Below are 19,802 nucleotides of genomic sequence, written 5' to 3' on the forward strand. Positions count from 1 at the left end.
ACTCACAGGCTTGGTCTTAACCCGGCTGTTTGCTGTCGTCACTGCTGCTAAATTTAGAAACTGGCCATCTGAAAACTGACACCGAAACAGCCCCCCCCTTCCTGGTTGGAGTGAAGGTGGCTGTGGCATGGAAATATGACTATGATAAGTCAGGTCAAAACAGTTGCAGCGCACAAAGTGATAAGTGACATAACATTGAGTGAAGCAAACTACAGCGTCGTTTTGACATACTGTTTTCATGTATGTGTTCTGAGTCAAGATTTCAGCACTGCTACTTAGTTTTCAATGTAAGGGATCTAACTACGCACTGCCAACCTATACAAGTTGACCAGGTCTAGCAATACAAATACATCGAACCCTGACTTGTGGCAGAGCAGGTTTGTTTTGTTGATCAAGTTCTCAGGAAAGCAGGGAGGAGGTGTGGCCGCTTCAGGTGGAATTCCCCTGAACTCACCTGAATCCGCCCCCCTTCACAGGAGTATAAATCTCAACAGGTGGTTCAAAACAGCAGCAAGAGCATCTTAGCCTCAGAGACAGAGACGAGGAGCCTGGAGATTAAAACACTCAGAGTCCTGGAGACTTTTTCTTAAGCATCACATTGTGGCTCGTGGTCTAATCAGGTAAAATATATCAGTTAACTAATCAATTCAAATGTAAGTGTTCATGTTTCAAACAGTGCTGATTTTTATTATTTCTAAAAAAGCTTGAGAAAACTAAACACATGTTTTAATTTATTATTAGATTCTGTTTAAATGAGTTTGAAAGTGGTGTGTTAACATGTGCCTTCTTCTATGTTTCCCAGTGTCTCCATGTCATCACAGTGCCTGAGCAGCATCCTAACTAATGCCAACCTCGCCATGTATCAGACTGGCCCCCTCGAGGTCCTGCCGCAGCAGCTCCCCAGCATCAACAGCCTTCAGATCAGCAGTTTAGCCTACAGCTCCAGCATGAGCGGTAAGAGGAACACCAGCGGCTGCTGAGAGCCTCCTCTGTGTCTCATGGTGGTTGATGAGATGTGTGACACCAAAAGAATGAAACTGTAATGTGTTGGCTGTGAACGCTTTGTTCACTTTTACAGTCCGGTCTGAGTTTCGTGGACAGTTTCAGATGAAGACTAATCTCACAGTCAACATGATCCTTTATTTCTCTCTGAGCTGGGCTTTGACCTCATTAAGACTGTGGCTCAATCATTTACCAGGCAGCCAATGTTTAACTCAGCATAACCGTCACATAGAGAAGGCTGCCACCTCAAAGTTGAAACAGTTAGAGCTTTGTTCGTCTGACCAGACACAAATCCAGAGTGATGATTCCTGCTTTGACAATATTCTTTGTTAATTAGATGCATGAGCAAAGATCAATATCTTATATTCAAATGTACAGTGTCTTAATCTTTGTCTCAGCGTCTTTAAAAGCTACTAAAGCTCAATGCTGGCCTGTGTAAATACTTGGTGGAGGAATCATTCTGTAAACAGACTCTCCATACCAGAATATGAAGTAATTGGCTGTGTGTCTGCAGGCCAGTGGTACAGGCAGGTCAGCCCGCACTGCTGGACAGCAGAACATGTTCTGGAATGGATCAGCGACCACGTGGAGAGCACCAAGGTTGATGCAAGCACCCTAAGCCTGGCTCTCTGCAGCATGGACGGGCCTGCTCTCTGCCAGATGAGCAGGGAGCAGCTGATCGGGGTCTTCGGCCCACAGCTCGGCCTCCAACTGCACCAGAGTCTGCAAGAACACAAGACCAAATATGGTAAACTAAATCCGCCGTGTTGGAATGATTTTAAAAAAGTGCAGAGGTTAAATATATTAATATGAAATTGAAATTCATTTTATTTCGGTGCTGGACCTCAATTACAGTGCTAAGATTCATAAGTACAAAAGTTGTGTGTCCATATACAATCAGACATGCATATGCTGTGTTGTACTTTTCTTCCCCTGGATGAATGTTATGACTAAAATGTTTCTTCTCATGTCCTTCTTCTTGCAGAGCTGCACAGCCTGTCAGGACCGGAGCTGAGCGAGACCTGCCAACTGCTGGACCACTTCCTGGACAACCTCAACTATCCTTTGCTCAGCACCATTAGAATTGGCCAAGGTACATTTTGTATAGTGATGTTGCATAGAAGCATAAGATCCATAGAGTGTGAACATGATAGGGCTAATGCTGCGACTCACCACCAACAGCTGAAGAAGCCATTAGCAAGAGGGACTTGGACTACAGGGATGATTATGAACTGACTAGTCTGAGCATGGGGCCACTGGAGGACCTGTCTGATAACCAGTCTGACAGCGAGCTCAGCTCCTCCTCCAACAGTCAGTACTTCATCCTCTTCATGTCAACTCTTCTGTCTCTCAGTGTAAAGAGGCTGTGCATCTGAACCATGCCTCTGCTCTGTTTAGGTGGCATGTTTGACTTCACAAGTCTCAGCTCACAGGAGTCTGGAGAATCAGACCCAGAGTTCTCCTACCCTCTGATTTCAAGTGAGTATGCAGAACATCTCATATGGTCCTTTGGATTGGACAAACTCTAAGGTTACCGTCTGACAATATACTGTTGTGTTGACAGAGAACCACATCAAAACGGAAAAAGGAGAGTCTCGACTGAAGCGGCCCCGGGGGAGACCTCCCAAAGTCAGCAGAGAGCACAGCTGCAGCAGTTATGAGAATCACAAAAAGAAACAACACGGTAAGGCTACATGTAAAACACTGCTCTGGATGTGAACTCTGCTTTGCATCTTCATCAGGCTGCATATCTGTTTAGCTGGCATGCTTCTGCTTTGCATCAATGCACACACAAACACACATTGAGCTCCTTTTGCTAACTGTCTGCAGCGCCCCGTGGAACTCACCTATGGGAGTTCATCAGGGACATTCTGATCCACCCCGAGAGGAACCAGGGCCTGATGAAGTGGGAGGACCGCCGGGAGGGTGTCTTTAAGTTCCTGAAGTCCGAGGCTGTGGCCCAGATGTGGGGCCAGAAGAAGAAGAACAGCAGCATGACGTACGAGAAACTCAGCCGGGCCATGAGGTGAGTTCATGAAGCAGCTGATGTGAAACTCCAGCTGTTCTGCATTGTATCTCCCTGAATCTCAAAGGGTCCACCATTAATATGTGGAAAAGAAGAAGAGTCATAACACACTCAACATTTAGAGCTGTATAAATAAGAGGTTGAAACATAAAAGACCATTGAAGCTTGTGAGGTTACATCCTAAAGCTACACTGCTATACTTGATATGAACAAAGCACTCAAGATAACTCATTTGTCAGCTCCCCCAATCGGTGTGGACAGGCTCAGTAATATTATCTGTGACTTATTGATCGACCCTGCACTTTTAAATTGTCCCCTTTAATCCTGGTCTGCTCACTAGAAGAACCATCTTGTTAATGAGCCCCACAGCTGCTTTTGACATCAGTACTTCCGAACAATTGATTTAGATCTGGATACTTAATGTGTTTAATTGGCACTAACTGATCACCTTCCCCTTCAGGTATTACTATAAAAGAGAGATCCTCGAGCGAGTCGACGGCCGGAGGCTTGTTTACAAATTTGGAAAAAACTCCAACGGCTGGAAGATGGAGGAGATGGGAATGGGCATGTGAGGCCCAATCGTTGGGCGGTGGCTACAATCAGAGCAGTTGTTCCAGATATAATATCTGTGTGGCCTCTCTGAAGATAAACTGAGTAGCTGCCCTTGATGTTTAAGACACTCACTTCCTCTCAAAAGGAAGGTGTTGCAGAAAATGTAAGCCATCGTTTTTGGCTGTAGTAGGTTTTATGAACCAATGTTAATATTGTACCTATTTTGCCTTTCTGATCTCCAGTGTAAAAACTGTACATAGTAACGAAAAGTAATATCGTTTGGACACTTGTGAGTTTCTGTAAGTCACTAAATGGTGACAAAAGAACAACATTCACTCTTCTTTAGTGGTGTAGGACTCACCCTGGTCTGTCACTATGAATTGTGTTTAAGCATATGGGAGTTGTTGACTATTTTGAGGCACTAAAATATAATATCCTTTTTCTGATATTACTTTTATTTTAAAAGGGTGAATCATTGGTTTTACATATAAATGTAAAATCAGTTTTAGATTCTGAATGTCATACTGGTGAAGGACAGATCAGGAACAGAGAGCACTGGTGAAATGAATACAGAAATGATATGCACTACATGTCTATTGGTATCACTTATTATAAAGTGTATTTACACAATGTATAAAGCAGGTTCGATGAATGAGGGTGACCTATAAAAACAGTTTGCCAGTCAGTTGCACACTGTCACTGTGTGTATGTGATTTATTATTGTGTTAATGTGAGTGATGAATTCATGTCATATTGATTCGTTGTATTGTGATTTTTTTTAATGCTGTACTTATAAAGAATGTGAAAATTGATAATTGTGAATGTCAAACTTACATGATACAGTCACCACCCAGATCACAGGATTTCTTAAATAAAACATCTATTTTGACTAAGAGTCTTTTTTATGGCAATTTTGCATTTAGTAGAAACAGAACATTGTAGGTCATAAATGCCACCAGGAAATGTATCAAGTTGATGAATTACATTAGGGCTATTTTGTGTGTGTTATACGTAGTAAGTCTGAATATGCAAATCATTCATTATCTCTTCAAATGTGTGATAACTTGCATACATTGAATAAATCGAGGTTTAGATTATTCTTTTGCTTACGAATTGATATGTCAGATTCTGAATTTGTAAAATGTTAACATGGTGAGATGTGGCTCTAAAAAGCACTCATCACATGGTTGACAGTTATCACAGCTGAAAACATGTGCAACCCTAAAGCCAATATATACATATTCATCTCCTCTGCCGGGCCCAGGAGGCGAATTGGCAGCGCTCCAGCTACCGGTCCGCTCCGTACAGAACCGGCTCTGGTTCTTAAGCCAAGTCCCTACAGACTGAGCTATGCCGCCGCAGTATATTAAAAGTATAAAATAATTTATAAAAGGGTCTGAGATACTTCTGCTGTAGTGCTTCATAAAGGAAAACTGACTTTTTTTCTAAATTGTGCCACACAAACATAGCAAAGACAATTTGTGCTTAAGGCATTTCGGCATGGATACAGGAGGAGCTGGCAGTTAAACCAACAGCACTGCTACATTCACTTCCGTTTCAAATCAATCATACTTTATCTACCACCTGGGTCAGAATATGCTTTTGACTTTCACATCATGTATTGCATGCACCCTCTCCTGTGGTGAATCCAATGGGCATATAACTCTGAATTGTCCTGTGAAAACCAGGGCTCCAACAGGCTCAACAGAATCATCCTAAAGTGGCTATAGAGTCCCAATAAATGGACTGAAGGGATACAACGGGATGACAGTCTTGAGTTATAAACGGACAGAATATGCTTTTTATCCTGCACTCCAGTTGAGAATAGAGAAAAGAAAGAAGCAACATGTAGCTATGTTCATCATGATAACATAACCTCATACGGATCTGTCTTGTGGACTCACCAGAGTGATGCCATTCAAATCTGTAAGTCTTATTTACTAGATGGTACAAAATGCCAGTGTTGCAAAATATCAACCAAACACTTGCATTTCAGCTTACAAATGAACCATGGAATAGAATGGGAGGATGAAACCCTCTTTAATGGTCTCACATGCAGAGCACACAGTGACATGTGGCCTCTGCTTTTAACCCATCCTAGTACCAGGTGTCTAGTACTAGGAGCAGTGGGCAGCTATTGTACAGCGCCCGCGGAGCATGGGAGTGGGGGCCTCTGCTTTCACTGCCACCCTTCTGGCAGCGCACCCGACCCCATCGCTGTTTCCCATAGGTGGTGGGCCCGCGGGACGGAGTTTGTTTTATCTGAGTGTTGCAGGTACTCTGAATACCTTGAAGGCCCCACTGGTGTAATAACATTAAAACAGCACAGTTACTAGTGGTCCTTGAAAGATGTATGGAGCCTCTGACTATGGACACACTTATCAGTGTAACATTTGTATATGTGCAACATTTAGTATCACAACAGGGCTTTGTGGTTTACACACCTCTGTCTGTTTATGCCAACTGACACTGGCAGGCTCTGGGTTTTGGTTTCAGCTTGGTGTTCAACAGGTCTGGCCTGTTGTGGAAAACCGGGCATGATAACACCTGGATGGATTGTCTGTTGAATAAAAATGTCCTTGTGCCAATGACTGTCATTAAGACCTGTCTCCAGTGATTCTCATTTGTATCTGCCGATCTGGAACAATGCAGGAACTAGTGTGGTGTTCAAGTAGAAAAAAGAGATGTAGTGCCAGAATGCCAGAGGGTTATGAAAGCAATGAGCTGGCAGCTCTCAAATACACAAATAGGTTTCCTGTGGACGCTTCAATCAGCAATTTGCACGGACTGTTGTGAATAATAAATAATTCATTTATTTTATATAGGCGCATTCCAAGGCTCTCAAGGTCGCCGTACAAACACATAAAAAACAAGATACACAATAGATAACACCAGCATAAGAGACATCAACAAGACAATGCAGTTTATCAATCAATCAAATAACCAAATCTATAAAAACAGAGGATGTGTGATGGATAATGATCGGGGTGGATATGCGAGTGTGAAGAGATATGGTTGTTGTGATTGGAAAACACCTGTTGCTGCGGTTGCTACAACATTTATTGTAATTCCAAATAATTAATTGTTTATTTATTTAGCATATAATGTGTGAATTAACAGAGTGAAAATGTAACTTCCCCTCAAAGATGAATAGAGTTTGTCATCTTCCTTCTTCTTGTATTGTTTGTATATTACATTTGGTTTGTTTAAAATGCTCTATAACTCTAGAGTGAACGAACCAGACTACTAGACTGTGACCATCTGCTTCCTTCCTCTGGTGCTGTTTATCTGTGATCTGAGTGCAAGGAGTTTTTCTGATAGCAGATGTGTGATTTTGTAAGTGAAATGTATGCAAGACAACTTCTTTCATACACCAGCAGGTGAAACGAGATACTAAGGCCCTGAGAGACCACAGCTGTGGGCAGAAAAGCATTTTTCTGTCTTTGCTGCATTTAATGAAGTGCAACACCATTCAAATCATAAATGTATTACCACTCATGGTAATCTAACTTAACTCTCACTGACATTCTTAGACCTGTTAATGAACATTCTCAGTAGAGCACTCCCTAAACAAATACTCCCGCATGAGTACACACACACACACACACACACCTACCATCTCCTCCTATTAGGTCAACATACTTGTCTGGCAGGTAGATTTGGCCACAGGCCAGAATCGGTGTTTATCACGTAGCTTACTGGAAACTCCACGGTCTGTGCCAGAAAAACACAGGAGGGGGGAGGGGGGATTTTTTACTGCTATGATCTCAGTGCATTGTCACTGGATAAACACAGAGTCATTACGCCTTTCTCAAAAGTGAATTATTAACCTCTCCCACTTTGATTATGTGCACCACTCTCTCCCACTATGTGGAATGAAACGACACTCGCACACACACACACGCTCAAACAGTTCAAACACACACATGCACAACACATGCTTTAATGGAGAGGTGTCAAAGTGAAGGGGTTGTTTCACGCTATTTTGGTGCCATGCTCAAGGACACCCGGCACTGCCTGAGAAGGGATTTGACACTGCTACCAGTACACACAGTGTGGTTCCCTAGCCAAGCCTCTACGGACTGAGTTACGTCCTGCCTGACCATTATCCCTACTAAAGACACAATACAATATTACATGTGTAGGTAGGACTCTCCTGGACCTGCCGATCACTTACTACCAAAGGTGTGGGCTCGAGCCCCGTGACCTGGACTCGAGTCAGACTCGAGTCACACATTGTATGACTCGACAAAATCACAAAACACTTGCAACTCAACTTGGACTTGAACACCAATGACTCTGGACTGGACTTGGACTTGAGCCTTCTGACTTGAGATGACTTGATACTTTAAGAAAATAAGTTTGCCGCGATATATTTTCCGAATCAACAACCCCTAGCAACCTATTTAGGTTGCAAGACAGAGTTGTGGCCATGACGCTGCGTTACCCAGAATCCCACAAGCTAAACAAATTATTCCTAAGGTAATCGCATTTGGCTACAGAAACTAGGCCGTTGTATACTGTTGCATTGAATATACAACGTTATGTTGGCACTACAGGAGCTAAATCACTAGGATAGCGTAATGTGGCCGTTCTCCAGTATGCGATCCAGTTGATGTGATTTGATTATGTGCGCTGGAAAGGCACATAAAGCATTGATTATGGTTAAAGTGGTCATGTGGAGGGCGCCATATGAGGCTGGTCCATGTGTCACATTGCCAAGTTGATTTGGAGTTTCTTAAAGAATATTGCAGATAATAGCTATAAAATGTTTTTATGAATCAGAATATATTTTGTTGAGCACATATTTCCTCAATCATCAATCAATCAAAGTCTATTCATATGGCCCAATATCAAACATTGTACTTGTACATTTACTGTGGATGCTACGCTGCTATGTTTTATACATGACACCCTATTTTTCTCCTATGATCTATTAAACTTGGCACCCTCAGTGTTACATTGCACTGTGTTATCAGGCCAGCCACGTATAACTGCAGACCTGTTGGTCCTGAATGGAGGGGAGGGTGTATTTAAGAGGGTTTGTTGTGGTCATAAATGAACTACAGAAAGTTAAAGTTTACTAAATAATTTCAAATCTGTAGCTATGGCGACAGCTATAACCTGTGTAAAACACTTGGTCCTGTTGTCTTAAAAGTCAAGAAAGGGTTTTGTTCTTGAGCCAGAGGCCTCGAGCCTTTAAAGGGATACGTTGGTGTTATTTTGTGTTGTGTTGTTGCTTCACAACACACACTTACTTAAAGGCTAGAATCATAGCTTAGGGCACACCACATTGCGCTCTGTCACCCTCTACACCAGGGGTAGGCAAGTAAGTTTGGCCGTGGGCCAATTTTTTGCTGAGCCGCAAGATGGCGGGCCAGAACATAATCAAAGCCTAATTCAAGGAATTTATTTTGGTAAGAGGGCGCAGCGCCCCTGTTCGCCCAATCCAGAGCCTTTGGCTAGACCCGCCCAAAGGGAGGCTCGTCCTCTCTAGCCCCATTTCAGTCCCAAAGCCAGGGCTATTATCTGTATTTTAACAGACTTATCTTTTAAATTGAGGTGTATTTATTGTTCTCTTCAAAGTTTATTTTTCTCTGAAATTGTAGGGAGGATGGTCCTCCCTTTCCTCAATGGATGAGCCTCCACTGAGTAAAGTAACTAGCAGTGTTATTTAACATACTTTTATTCTGATAAGTATTGTCAAGTTCTCTGGGTTTTTGGCATTTATTTCAGTGTTTGCACATTTGAGAGGCTTGAGGGGCAAAGGGGACGCATGGACAACTGGAATCCTTTTTCCAACTTTTCAAGGACACATTAGGATTCTTTCAGGTTGAAAACCTTTAAAAAATATCAAAGGACAAAATAAATCAATTACAGCATGTTTTGCTTTGCAATTTAATATATTATAACCTAAATTAATCAATAACCAAGTATTTTACTCAAACTCAATGTATTTAATAGTTAAATAAGTACTTTAATTGACCTGGTTCCCCCCAACCACACATTTGCCATATGTGACCCGCTCTATCGAAATCAGTCGGAAGTCGCAACGGCTCATTTCAAAATAAACGTGGATTTGCGTAAAAAAATAGTTTTTCGGAGATCGGGTGTTTTGTTTGATTTTAAATAAACAAAGTCTTGGCTTTCAGAATATGGAACTTTTATTTCCAAAATCACACGATAAATACATGTTTGAAGCTTGTAAAGGGAAGATGACAGCTCTCCCTCACCACTCTGCTCTTCCACAGTGCCGCCTCCCTCCCTCCGCTGACATTATGAATGTAAGCGGATATGTCGGGACATAATTTATTTTACAGGACAAATTTGAAACTTACCGGTCATGTTTCAATAATAATAAGAGTTGAGTAGCAGAGTTTCCGTTAGCAGGTAATCACCGGTCTAGGACCGGATATGCTGATGTTTAAAACTCAGTTAATGGGAGTCATTTTTATATTGCTTCAGTTTATAATCGTTACAGATCAAAACAATTCAGATTCATTTTTCAATAAATGATTCCACAAACAACAAACATAATTATTACATTCAAACAAACTACTTGTAGTAGATGAAGTACATTATTCAAAAGTTTACATTAACTTTGAATAATAACACGGGAGAAACGGATCCTCTCTCCCTCCCTCTCTCTCCTGACAGCACGTAGTTTCTCATGCAGCTCGCTAAACAGTGGGCGGGGCTTCAGGTGATTATACAGGGCTGCGTGTCTCCGTCAGACTCAGCAGCTGATCTGATCTCTCTCTCGCGTCCGGTTATATTACACTTCACTCGCGTTTATGTCCATATCGATCAGATCCAGCTCTCCTGATCGGCCTTTTTAGAGAGCACTGATCAAACTATTAAGAGTGAATATCGGCCGATAATGACCGGCGGCCGATCGATCGGCCGCTAACTAAAACCCTGATGTGCGACTGTCGGTCCTATGTTGTAAAAAAAAAATAAAAAAAATCTCAAAATAATATTTTATTTTTGATTCTCAAAATTACGGGCCAAATATTATTACTGGCGGGCCAACAATGGCCCGCGGGCCGCCTGTTGTCGACCCATGCTCTACACTAAGTACTACAATTTCATTCTTTAAATTAATTGAATTTAATGCAAACTAACAGTTTTCTGAAAATGAGTTTTCAAACAGTGCTGCTCCGGACTGTTAATGACATGACAGCTGTGAGGAAACTGACAAAGTCCTTTTATATGTAATGGTATCATCTGTATGCATCTGAAAGGCTTCTACATGATTGTGGTCATCTCAGTCAGATAGTAACATGCAGGACCTTCCTGGTGCTTAGTCTCCTAGAGCAAGGGTTCGATTATAAAAAAAAAAAATTCAATTCTTGTTTTATTATTAATAATAACGTGTGCATAGACATTCTTCAGGGGCGGACTAGCCATCTGTATAATTTCCCCGCAATGAGGCTCCCCCTTTGACAATCCACTAGCGCAGTGTTTCTCAAACCTTTTCATACCAAGGACACTTCACCAATACAAAACACTCAGGACCACCTGACTCCACACATATCCAAAAACAATAGGCCTGCTCACCACTCCAACAGTACAGAACAGCCTAACAATGACTGCTTAACCTTCTCTATATCGCCTCGTTCACACAATAAATCAACAATACTGTTACGGTGTGCAGGAAGCAGGACCCAAATGCAGATTTAAGTGACAAAATAATTCCTTTATTTCAAGGCTACAATATTCAGAGACAGAACAGAACACTCACCGCAGTTTACTCACAACACAAGACGAACCGACACTGAACACAGGAAGAGACAAGACTAAATACAGGAAGGGGTAATCACAAGACGAGACACAGCCAGGCAGGGGAGGAGAAACACAAGGGCCACAGGTGAAAACAATCAGACAACTAGACACACCAGGGAAACTAACGACGGGAGGAAAAATACAGGAAGAAGGACCAGACAATATACAAGGATGAAAATACCCATAACCAGACATACAAAACTACAACACAGACAGATCCTAACAAATACAATACAGATTATATAAGCATTTAGTTCAAATGCTCTTAGGTTTTACACCTCTTATGAAATGTAGACTACATTTATTACGAAGTTTATGTCCAACAGACTCACAGATCGTTTGGCTACTGAGAGATATGCAAACACACCGCATAGTACGACACAAACCTCCGCTGTGGATTTTCAAAACAAAATACAGTAAAACTGGTCGCAGGCCCAAGTCTAACTCTCTGAGGCCTGCATGGTCTGCCTACAAAACAAAAATAAAAATCGTTTATGCAGCCCCAACAACAGCCTCTGATCATCAACAGACTTCATGCAATGCTTCATTGGATGCATATATTTAAGCAATCATACACGAGAGGCCGTTCTTTAACGTCATTATTGGTACGACAGTACTGCGGCGTACGTAAGCAGTTTGCTTTTCAGGCCAAGGGTATACCGTTTTACTCAGACGCGGAGGGATACTGACTTGTTGTGAAAAGGCACGTTCTATTTGACCGTTCTTTGATCGTGGAATCAAACACGCCTATTGACCAATCAGAGAGCTTGCTCACACCTATGTGTTATAGAATAGATAATAATCCCTATCTCACTCCTAACATCTAAATCTACTTCCAGCATGGATAAATGTTCATAAAATACATCCATTGTTTGTTCTATACGCTTCTTGAAATCCAAAAAAATATGTGAGGACATGTGCTTTAGGGGCGTATTCCCCAACCGATATTCAGTTGTTTAGAACAGTGGTTCCCAACCTTTTTTGTCTTGTGTACCCCCTGAGCCTTTTGTCATACCATGAGTACCCCCTCACTCATACGTGCTGATGATCCTTCACAAGTAGAACGTAACTGATTATTGAATGAAAATAACTTTATTTCATCTCCTTAATTTGAACATCTAATTATCAGGCATTTTCTTAATTTCAACTTAAATCACTCAATAAAAATAAATTAAAATGAATATGTTGCCTTGAAAATAAATAATATAATCAAATAAATACATATGAAATCAAAATAATCAACTTATCTTTGCTATATATATATATCTTGTAACATTTAGGCTTAAACCTGGAGCCCCTTTGAATAAGTCCCCTTTAAACAGGCATTTAAACTTGAATTCAGGAACAAAACACTTAGCAAAATAATATCCAGAATCAGTATAGGTCTAGCAGTTTCTTTTCACCAGTCATGTGAGCTTTAATGAGACACTTGAGCTTGCTTGTCTTTCATAAGCTTTGATAGTTCTGGAGGCAGTGTGGAAACAGCTGTGACCAGGCTGGTCTCCACATCCTGTCTGTTCCTCTGCTTGGTTTTGATGTGTGTTAAAGCTGAGAAGGTCACCTCACACAAATAAGTAGAACCAAACGGCAAAAGTTCAATCAGTGCATGTTTTCCCAGTTCAGGATATTCCTTCTCCATCACACCAAAACTCAGTCAATGACTTCTCAGCATATGCCATCTTCAGACCACCGTGGTCAGATGATAATTCCATCAGAGGCTCCTGCAGCATTGCTGGAAGGCTGTTGCTGCTCTCACTCACAATGAATGGGTTCCTCACCCAATCCAGTCTTTCTGACTTATTTTCAATGTCCTGAAAATAATGGCTGAAATCAGTGCAGAGTTTGGACAGGTGTGCTTGCACCAGTTTGACCACTGGACCCCTGGCAACAGCAGTGGTGGCAAGATGGGCATTGAGTAGTGGGAAACAGCTCACGTCTCCCTCATCACATTTCCTCTCCCATAGTTTGAGCTTTTTTGTGAATCCTTGAACTTTGTCATACAATTTCAGGATATGTGACTCCTTGCCCTGAAGTGATAGGTTGAGCTTGTTGAGTTTGGTAAACACATCAGCAAGATATGCCAGGCGCGCCACCCACTTGTCATCCTCAAGCTGCACAGCAAGAGGATGCAGATGCTCTGTCAAGAACACAAAAACTTCATTGCGAAGTTCATAAAGTCTCAGTAGCGTTTTCCCACGAGACAGCCAGCGCACATCTGTGTGAAGCAATAGCTGATCGTGCTCTGTGCCGTTCTCATGACAAAGAGTTTCAAACAGCCTGTGATTCAATGGCCGAGATTGGATGAAATGTATCATCTTCACAGCATCATCCATAACAGCACTTAAATCAGGGCTCATCCTCTTGCTAGCTAATGCTTCACGATGAATAATACAATGCATCCATTTAATGTCTGGATTTACCTTTCTTACGTGCCCAAAAAGTCCCTTTACGCGCCCCGTCATCTCAGCTGCTCCATCAGTACAGATGTGGCTGCAGGTTTTCCACTGCAGATCATGTTCTCTGAATAAGCTGTCGATAACCTGGAACAATTGTTCCCCAGTTGTCTTTCCTGGCAGCGTTTTGCAAAATAAAATATGCTCGTTTATGTCCGACGCATCTTTGTAACGCACGAAGGACAGGAGCTGAGCTTCTCCACTCACAACTGTCATTTCATCCAGCTGCAAAGCGAACTGACCGGCTAGTTTTATTTTGTTCACCACTTGTCCAATTATATTCACAGACATATCATTGATCCGACGGGATACGGTGTTATTCGACAGGGGAACTTTCTTGAGTGCTTCGGCTGCTTTCTTGTCTATCATCATTTCGGCCAACGCAGTCGCTGCAGGGAGAATGAGCTCAACAATAGAGTGAGGTTTTTTTTATTTAACCACAAGCAGGGACACGGCGTAAGATGCCTCGAGTGCTTTCATTGACACATTCGTGGCTTTCATCATTACTGTCTGGCTCGACTTAAATTCCGACAGCTTTCGTCTGTAAAATTCTTCACTTTTATCGACACTTCGCGAGTGTTTGGTGCTCTGGTGTCTCTGTAAATGCGCTGGCTTCATCGCACTATTAGCCAGGACTTCACCGCAAAAGAAGCACTGAGGCTGCGGTGGGTCCGCAGAAGTAGAAATTAATCCAAATAATATATATCAGGGATGCAAACTCATCAGGTATGAAAAAGGTGACAAGGATCCGAGCCCCCCGACCCCACGGAATATCGGCTTTAAAATGAGGAATAACAGATGATTTTAGCAGTCAGAACAACTAAAGCAGCAGTTAATAACAGAAACGCCAAAGAGTCACATCTAATATAAATATATATAAAAGCATTTATTTTAATTGTGTAGCAGTCAGTTTATAATTTTGGCAGCACTGTTGAGCATTTTGAAAATGTGTTTTCATGCCTCTGTGCAAGGCTTAGTCTTTCTATCTTTATAGCCACTGGTGTAAAGTAACTACGTTCATAAACTCAAGTACTACTTGGGTACAATTTTGAGATACTTGTACTTTATTTAAGTATTTCAATGTTTCTTTTGCTACTTTGTTCTTCTACTCCTCTACAGTTCAGAGGTGCATGGTGTACTTTTCCTCCACTACATGTATTTAATACCTTTAGTTACTTCACAGATGTGGATGAATGATGTGAAATCTAATCAAGTGTTGAATCAGACTTTAGTTCCACCTGGAGTAAAGTCACAAGCTACCCTGCAGTATACAAAGTCATTCAAACTAGCTGCACCTTTACCAGCTTTGAGAACACTTTCATGATCAATCATTATAAAACATATCATATATATTATTCTGAAATGGACCAATCTGCACAACGACTACTTTTATTGTCGCTACTTTCACTATATTTTGATGAGAATACTTTTCTACTTTTACTTGAGGAACATTTTGAATGCAGTACTTTTACTGTAACAGAGTATTCCTACACGCTGGTGCTTCTAGTACAAGACCTGAGTACTTCTACTTTTACTGTCGCTACTTTATATATTTTGATGATAATACTTTTGTACTTTTATTTGAGGAACATTTTGATTGCAGGATTGTTCCTACATTCTGGTACTTCTACTTTAACTCAAGTACAAGACCTGGGTACTTCTACTTTTACTCAAGTACAAGATATATACTTATACCACCTCCGTTTATAGCCTATGAAAAAAACTATTAGAAAACGAAGGCTAAAGCTAACGTTAGCACATAGTGACAATGTATGCTAGCTAGCTAGCTCAACGATAATATTGCGACATAAAAGCTTTTCAGTGCACATCACGCTCTGCCGCTCTGACAGGGAGCTCTGCTCTGAACACCTGAGCGGCCCGTTCTAACAGCTGTTCGCCAGCGGTCCAGTCTGTACCACAGTGACTCCGGACCGCACAGTTAATATTAACGAACGCACGGTAGGTAATGTGGCTGCTGAAGCTAGACCATCATCGCGGAGCAGCAGAGCCTTCTTATACATCCATGAGCAGAGCCGACAGGCAGGAAGACTCGAGCACACAGCTCGCGCTTCATTATAATATATATAAAAAAAAGAACACCATGCGTGTCATGATGGCACATAACAGCTCGCGGCCGCAGATTACTCCGGTTCCCAGACCCCCCTCCATACTCCAAAAATATGTTTATTGCAGATCTACATGAATCATACAAACGACCTATTTTGGATTCAAAACGGCGAATTTCGCCGAAAAGTGACAAGTTTGCATCCCTGTATATGTTTCACTGTACTGCCTTGGTTTCAGTTTGGCCTCTTTCTTACGTTTCTCGGCGGGCTCTTCTGAACCCTGGCCTGAATCCAGAGCAAGCGGATGTTTCAGCCATTTATCCATAATGCAGACCTACCAGTATTTTTCTGGCTGCAGGTAAGCAGCTGTTTTCATTGTGGGATTTTGGCGCGGTTGTGCGTGCCACAGACTATTGTCTCCCTAGGGAAACAAATCGCGCACTATCATTTTTGACAGGATTTTTTTTTTTTTTACTTGTCACCTTGGAATTCCACGTACCCCCTACAGTTCCCTCGCGTACCACTAGGGGTACGCGTACCCCCGGTTGGGAAACACTGGTTTAGAAGACAAACAAACTGTGTGAAGGTCATCTCTAGCAGTTTCCAGTTAACATAGATTGCACTAATAAAGTCAGCAGCAATGTTTACTGTTGGCAGTAAAGGTAATAAAGAGTTCCGGGCAGGAGCCTGAGATAGTGAGGGTCATGGCTAAGGAGTGGTGTCTGCGGCACATACTGTATAGGTGAGCTGTTGACACTGACAGGAAACAGTGGAGCAAGCTGCCATGAGAGGCAAGAAAGTAAAGAATGTAGTTTGGTATTCCACTTTCTTCATGTATTTACCATCATTCAGTTTGTCTGTAAGGACTTCTCTTCAATTACATTTACAGTATTTGTAAGTAAAAACATGTCATGTCCCCTCTTCTTCACGTCTCTTCTACATCAACATGTGTCCCCTCTTCTTCATGTCTCTACTACATCAACATGTGTCCCCTCTTCTTCATGTCTCTTCTACATCAACATGTGTCCCCTCTTCTTCATGTCTCTTCTACATCAACATGTGTCCCCTCTTCTTCATGTCTCTTCTACATCAACATGTGTCCCCTCTTCTCCATGTCTCTTCCACATCAACATGTGTCCCCTCTTCTCCATGTCCCTTCTACATCAACATGTGTCCCCTCTTCTTCATGTCTCTTCTACATCAACATGTGTCCCCTCTTCTCCATGTCTCTTCCACATCAACATGTGTTCCCTCTTCTCCATGTCCCTTCTACATCAACATGTGTCCCCTCTTCTTCATGTCTCTACTACATCAACATGTGTCCCCTCTTCTTCATGTCTCTTCTACATCAACATGTGTCCCCTCTTCTTCATGTCTCTTCTACATCAACATGTGTCCCCTCTTCTCCATGTCTCTTCTACATCAACATGTGTCCCCTCTTCTTCATGTCTCTTCTATATCACCATGTGTCCCCTCTTCTTCATGTCTCTTCTACATCAACATGTGTCCCCTCTTCTTCATGTCTCTTCTATATCACCATGTGTCCCCTCTTCTTCATGTCTCTTCTACATCAACATGTGTCCCCTCTTCCTCATGTCTCTTCTACATCACCATGTGTCCCCTCTTCTTCATGTCTCTTCTACATCAACATGTGTCCCCTCTTCTCCATGTCTCTTCTACATCAACATGTGTCCCATCTTCTTCATGTATCTTCTATATCACCATGTGTCCCCTCTTCTTCATGTCTCTTCTACATCAACATGTGTCCCCTCTTCCTCATGTCTCTTCTACATCACCATGTGTCCCCTCTTCTTCATGTCTCTTCTACATCAACATGTGTCCCCTCTTCTTCATGTCTCTTCTACATCAACATGTGTCCCCTCTTCTTCATGTCTCTTCTACATCAACATGTGTCCCCTCTTCTCATGTCTCTTCTACATTAACATGTGTCCCCTCTTCTCCATGTCTCTTCTACATCAACATGTGTCCCCTCTTCTTCACGTCTCTTCTACATCAACATGTGTCCCCTCTTCTTCACGTCTCTTCTACATCAACATGTGTCCCCTCTTCTTCATGTCTCTTCTACATCAACACGTGTCCCCTCTTCTTCATGTCTCTTCTACATCAACATGTGTCCCCTCTTCTTCATGTCTCTTTTACATCAACACGTGTCCCCTCTTCTTCATGTCTCTTCTACATCAACATGTGTCCCCTCTTCTTTATGTCTCTTCTACATCAACATGTGTCCCCTCTTCTCCATGTCCCCTTCTACATCAACACGTGTCCCCTCTTCTTCATGTCTCTTCTACATCAACACGTGTCCCCTCTTCTTCATGTCTCTTCTACATCAACATGTGTCCCCTCTTCTTCATGTCTCTTCTACATCAACATGTGTCCCCTCTTCTTCATGTCTCTTCTACATCAACATGTGTCCCCTCTTCTTTATGTCTCTTCTACATCAACATGTGTCCCCTCTTCTCCATGTCCCCTTCTACACCAACATGTGTCCCCTCTTCTCCATGTCTCTTCTACATCAACATGTGTCCCCTCTTCTCCATGTCTCTTCTACATCAACATGTGTCCCCTCTTCTTCATGTCTCTTCTTCATCAACATGTGTCCCCTCTTCTTCATGTCTCTTCTACATCAACATGTGTCCCCTCTTCTTCATGTCTCTTCTACATCAACATGTGTCCCCTCTTCTTCACGTCTCTTCTACATCAACATGTGTCCCCTCTTCTCCATGTCTCTTCTACATCAACACGTGTCCCCTCTTCTCCATGTCTCTTCTACATCAACACGTGTCCCCTCTTCTTCATGTCTCTTCTACATCAACATGTGTCCCCTCTTCTCCATGTCTCTTCTACATCAACATGTGTCCCTTCTTCTTCATGTCTCTTCTACATCAACATGTGTCCCCTCTTCCTCATGTCTCTTCTACATCAACATGTGTCCCCTCTTCTTCATGTCTCTTCTACATCAACATGTGTCCCCTCTTCTCCATGTCTCTTCTACATCAACATGTGTCCCCTCTTCTTCATGTCTCTTCTACATCACATGTGTCCCCTCTTCCTCATGTCTCTTCTACATCACCATGTGTCCCCTCTTCTTCATGTCTCTTCTACATCAACATGTGTCCCCTCTTCTTCATGTCTCTTCTACATCAACATGTGTCCCCTCTTCTTCATGTCTCTTCTACATCAACATGTGTCCCCTCTTCTTCATGTCTCTTCTACATTAACATGTGTCCCCTCTTCTCCATGTCTCTTCTACATCAACATGTGTCCCCCTCTTCTTCACGTCTCTTCTACATCAACATGTGTCCCCTCTTCTTCACGTCTCTTCTACATCAACATGTGTCCCCTCTTCTTCATGTCTCTTCTACATCAACACGTGTCCCCTCTTCTTCATGTCTCTTCTACATCAACATGTGTCCCCTCTTCTTCATGTCTCTTTTACATCAACACGTGTCCCCTCTTCTTCATGTCTCTTCTACATCAACATGTGTCCCCCTCTTCTTTATGTCTCTTCTACATCAACATGTGTCCCCTCTTCTCCATGTCCCCTTCTACAATCAACACGTGTCCCCTCTTCTTCATGTCTCTTCTACATCAACACGTGTCCCCTCTTCTTCATGTCTCTTCTACATCAAACATGTGGTCCCCTCTTCTTCATGTCTCTTCTACATCAACATGTGTCCCCTCTTCTTCATGTCTCTTCTACATCAACATGTGTCCCCTCTTCTTATGTCTCTTCTACATCAACATGTGTCCCCTCTTCTCCATGTCCCCTTCTACACCAACATGTGTCCCCTCTTCTCCATGTCTCTTCTACATCAACATGTGTCCCCTCTTCTCCATGTCTCTTCTACATCAACATGTGTCCCTCTTCTTCATGTCTCTTCTTCATCAACATGTGTC

General features: G+C 42.3%; 1 protein-coding gene across 1 annotated transcript; it reads left to right on the forward strand.

The window, feature by feature from the left end:
- The first annotated feature begins 491 nt into the window (after positions 1–491).
- elf3 (E74-like factor 3 (ets domain transcription factor, epithelial-specific)) lies at positions 492–4,469 on the forward strand. The gene is made up of 9 exons (XM_034198662.1): positions 492–620; positions 803–954; positions 1,517–1,750; positions 1,988–2,095; positions 2,185–2,313; positions 2,401–2,481; positions 2,567–2,686; positions 2,833–3,028; positions 3,489–4,469. Exons 2-9 carry the CDS (start codon positions 810–812, stop codon positions 3,598–3,600), a joined length of 1,125 nt encoding a protein of 374 aa, XP_034054553.1. The 5' UTR covers positions 492–620; positions 803–809; the 3' UTR covers positions 3,601–4,469.
- The last annotated feature ends 15,333 nt before the right edge of the window (positions 4,470–19,802 follow it).

The sequence above is a fragment of the Gymnodraco acuticeps genome, unplaced genomic scaffold (genome assembly GCF_902827175.1).
Source record: "Gymnodraco acuticeps unplaced genomic scaffold, fGymAcu1.1, whole genome shotgun sequence".
Classification (NCBI taxonomy): Eukaryota; Metazoa; Chordata; class Actinopteri; order Perciformes; family Bathydraconidae; genus Gymnodraco; species Gymnodraco acuticeps.

Excerpts from the sequence above, each read along its gene's own strand:
- elf3 (XM_034198662.1), top strand. The coding sequence starts at position 810 with ATGTCATCACAGTGCCTGAGCAGCATCCTAACTAATGCCAACCTCGCC. Across the intron at positions 1,751-1,987 it reads AGAACACAAGACCAAATATG|AGCTGCACAGCCTGTCAGGA; the intron begins GTAAACTAAATC and ends TTCTTCTTGCAG. Across the intron at positions 3,029-3,488 it reads AAACTCAGCCGGGCCATGAG|GTATTACTATAAAAGAGAGA; the intron begins GTGAGTTCATGA and ends CTTCCCCTTCAG.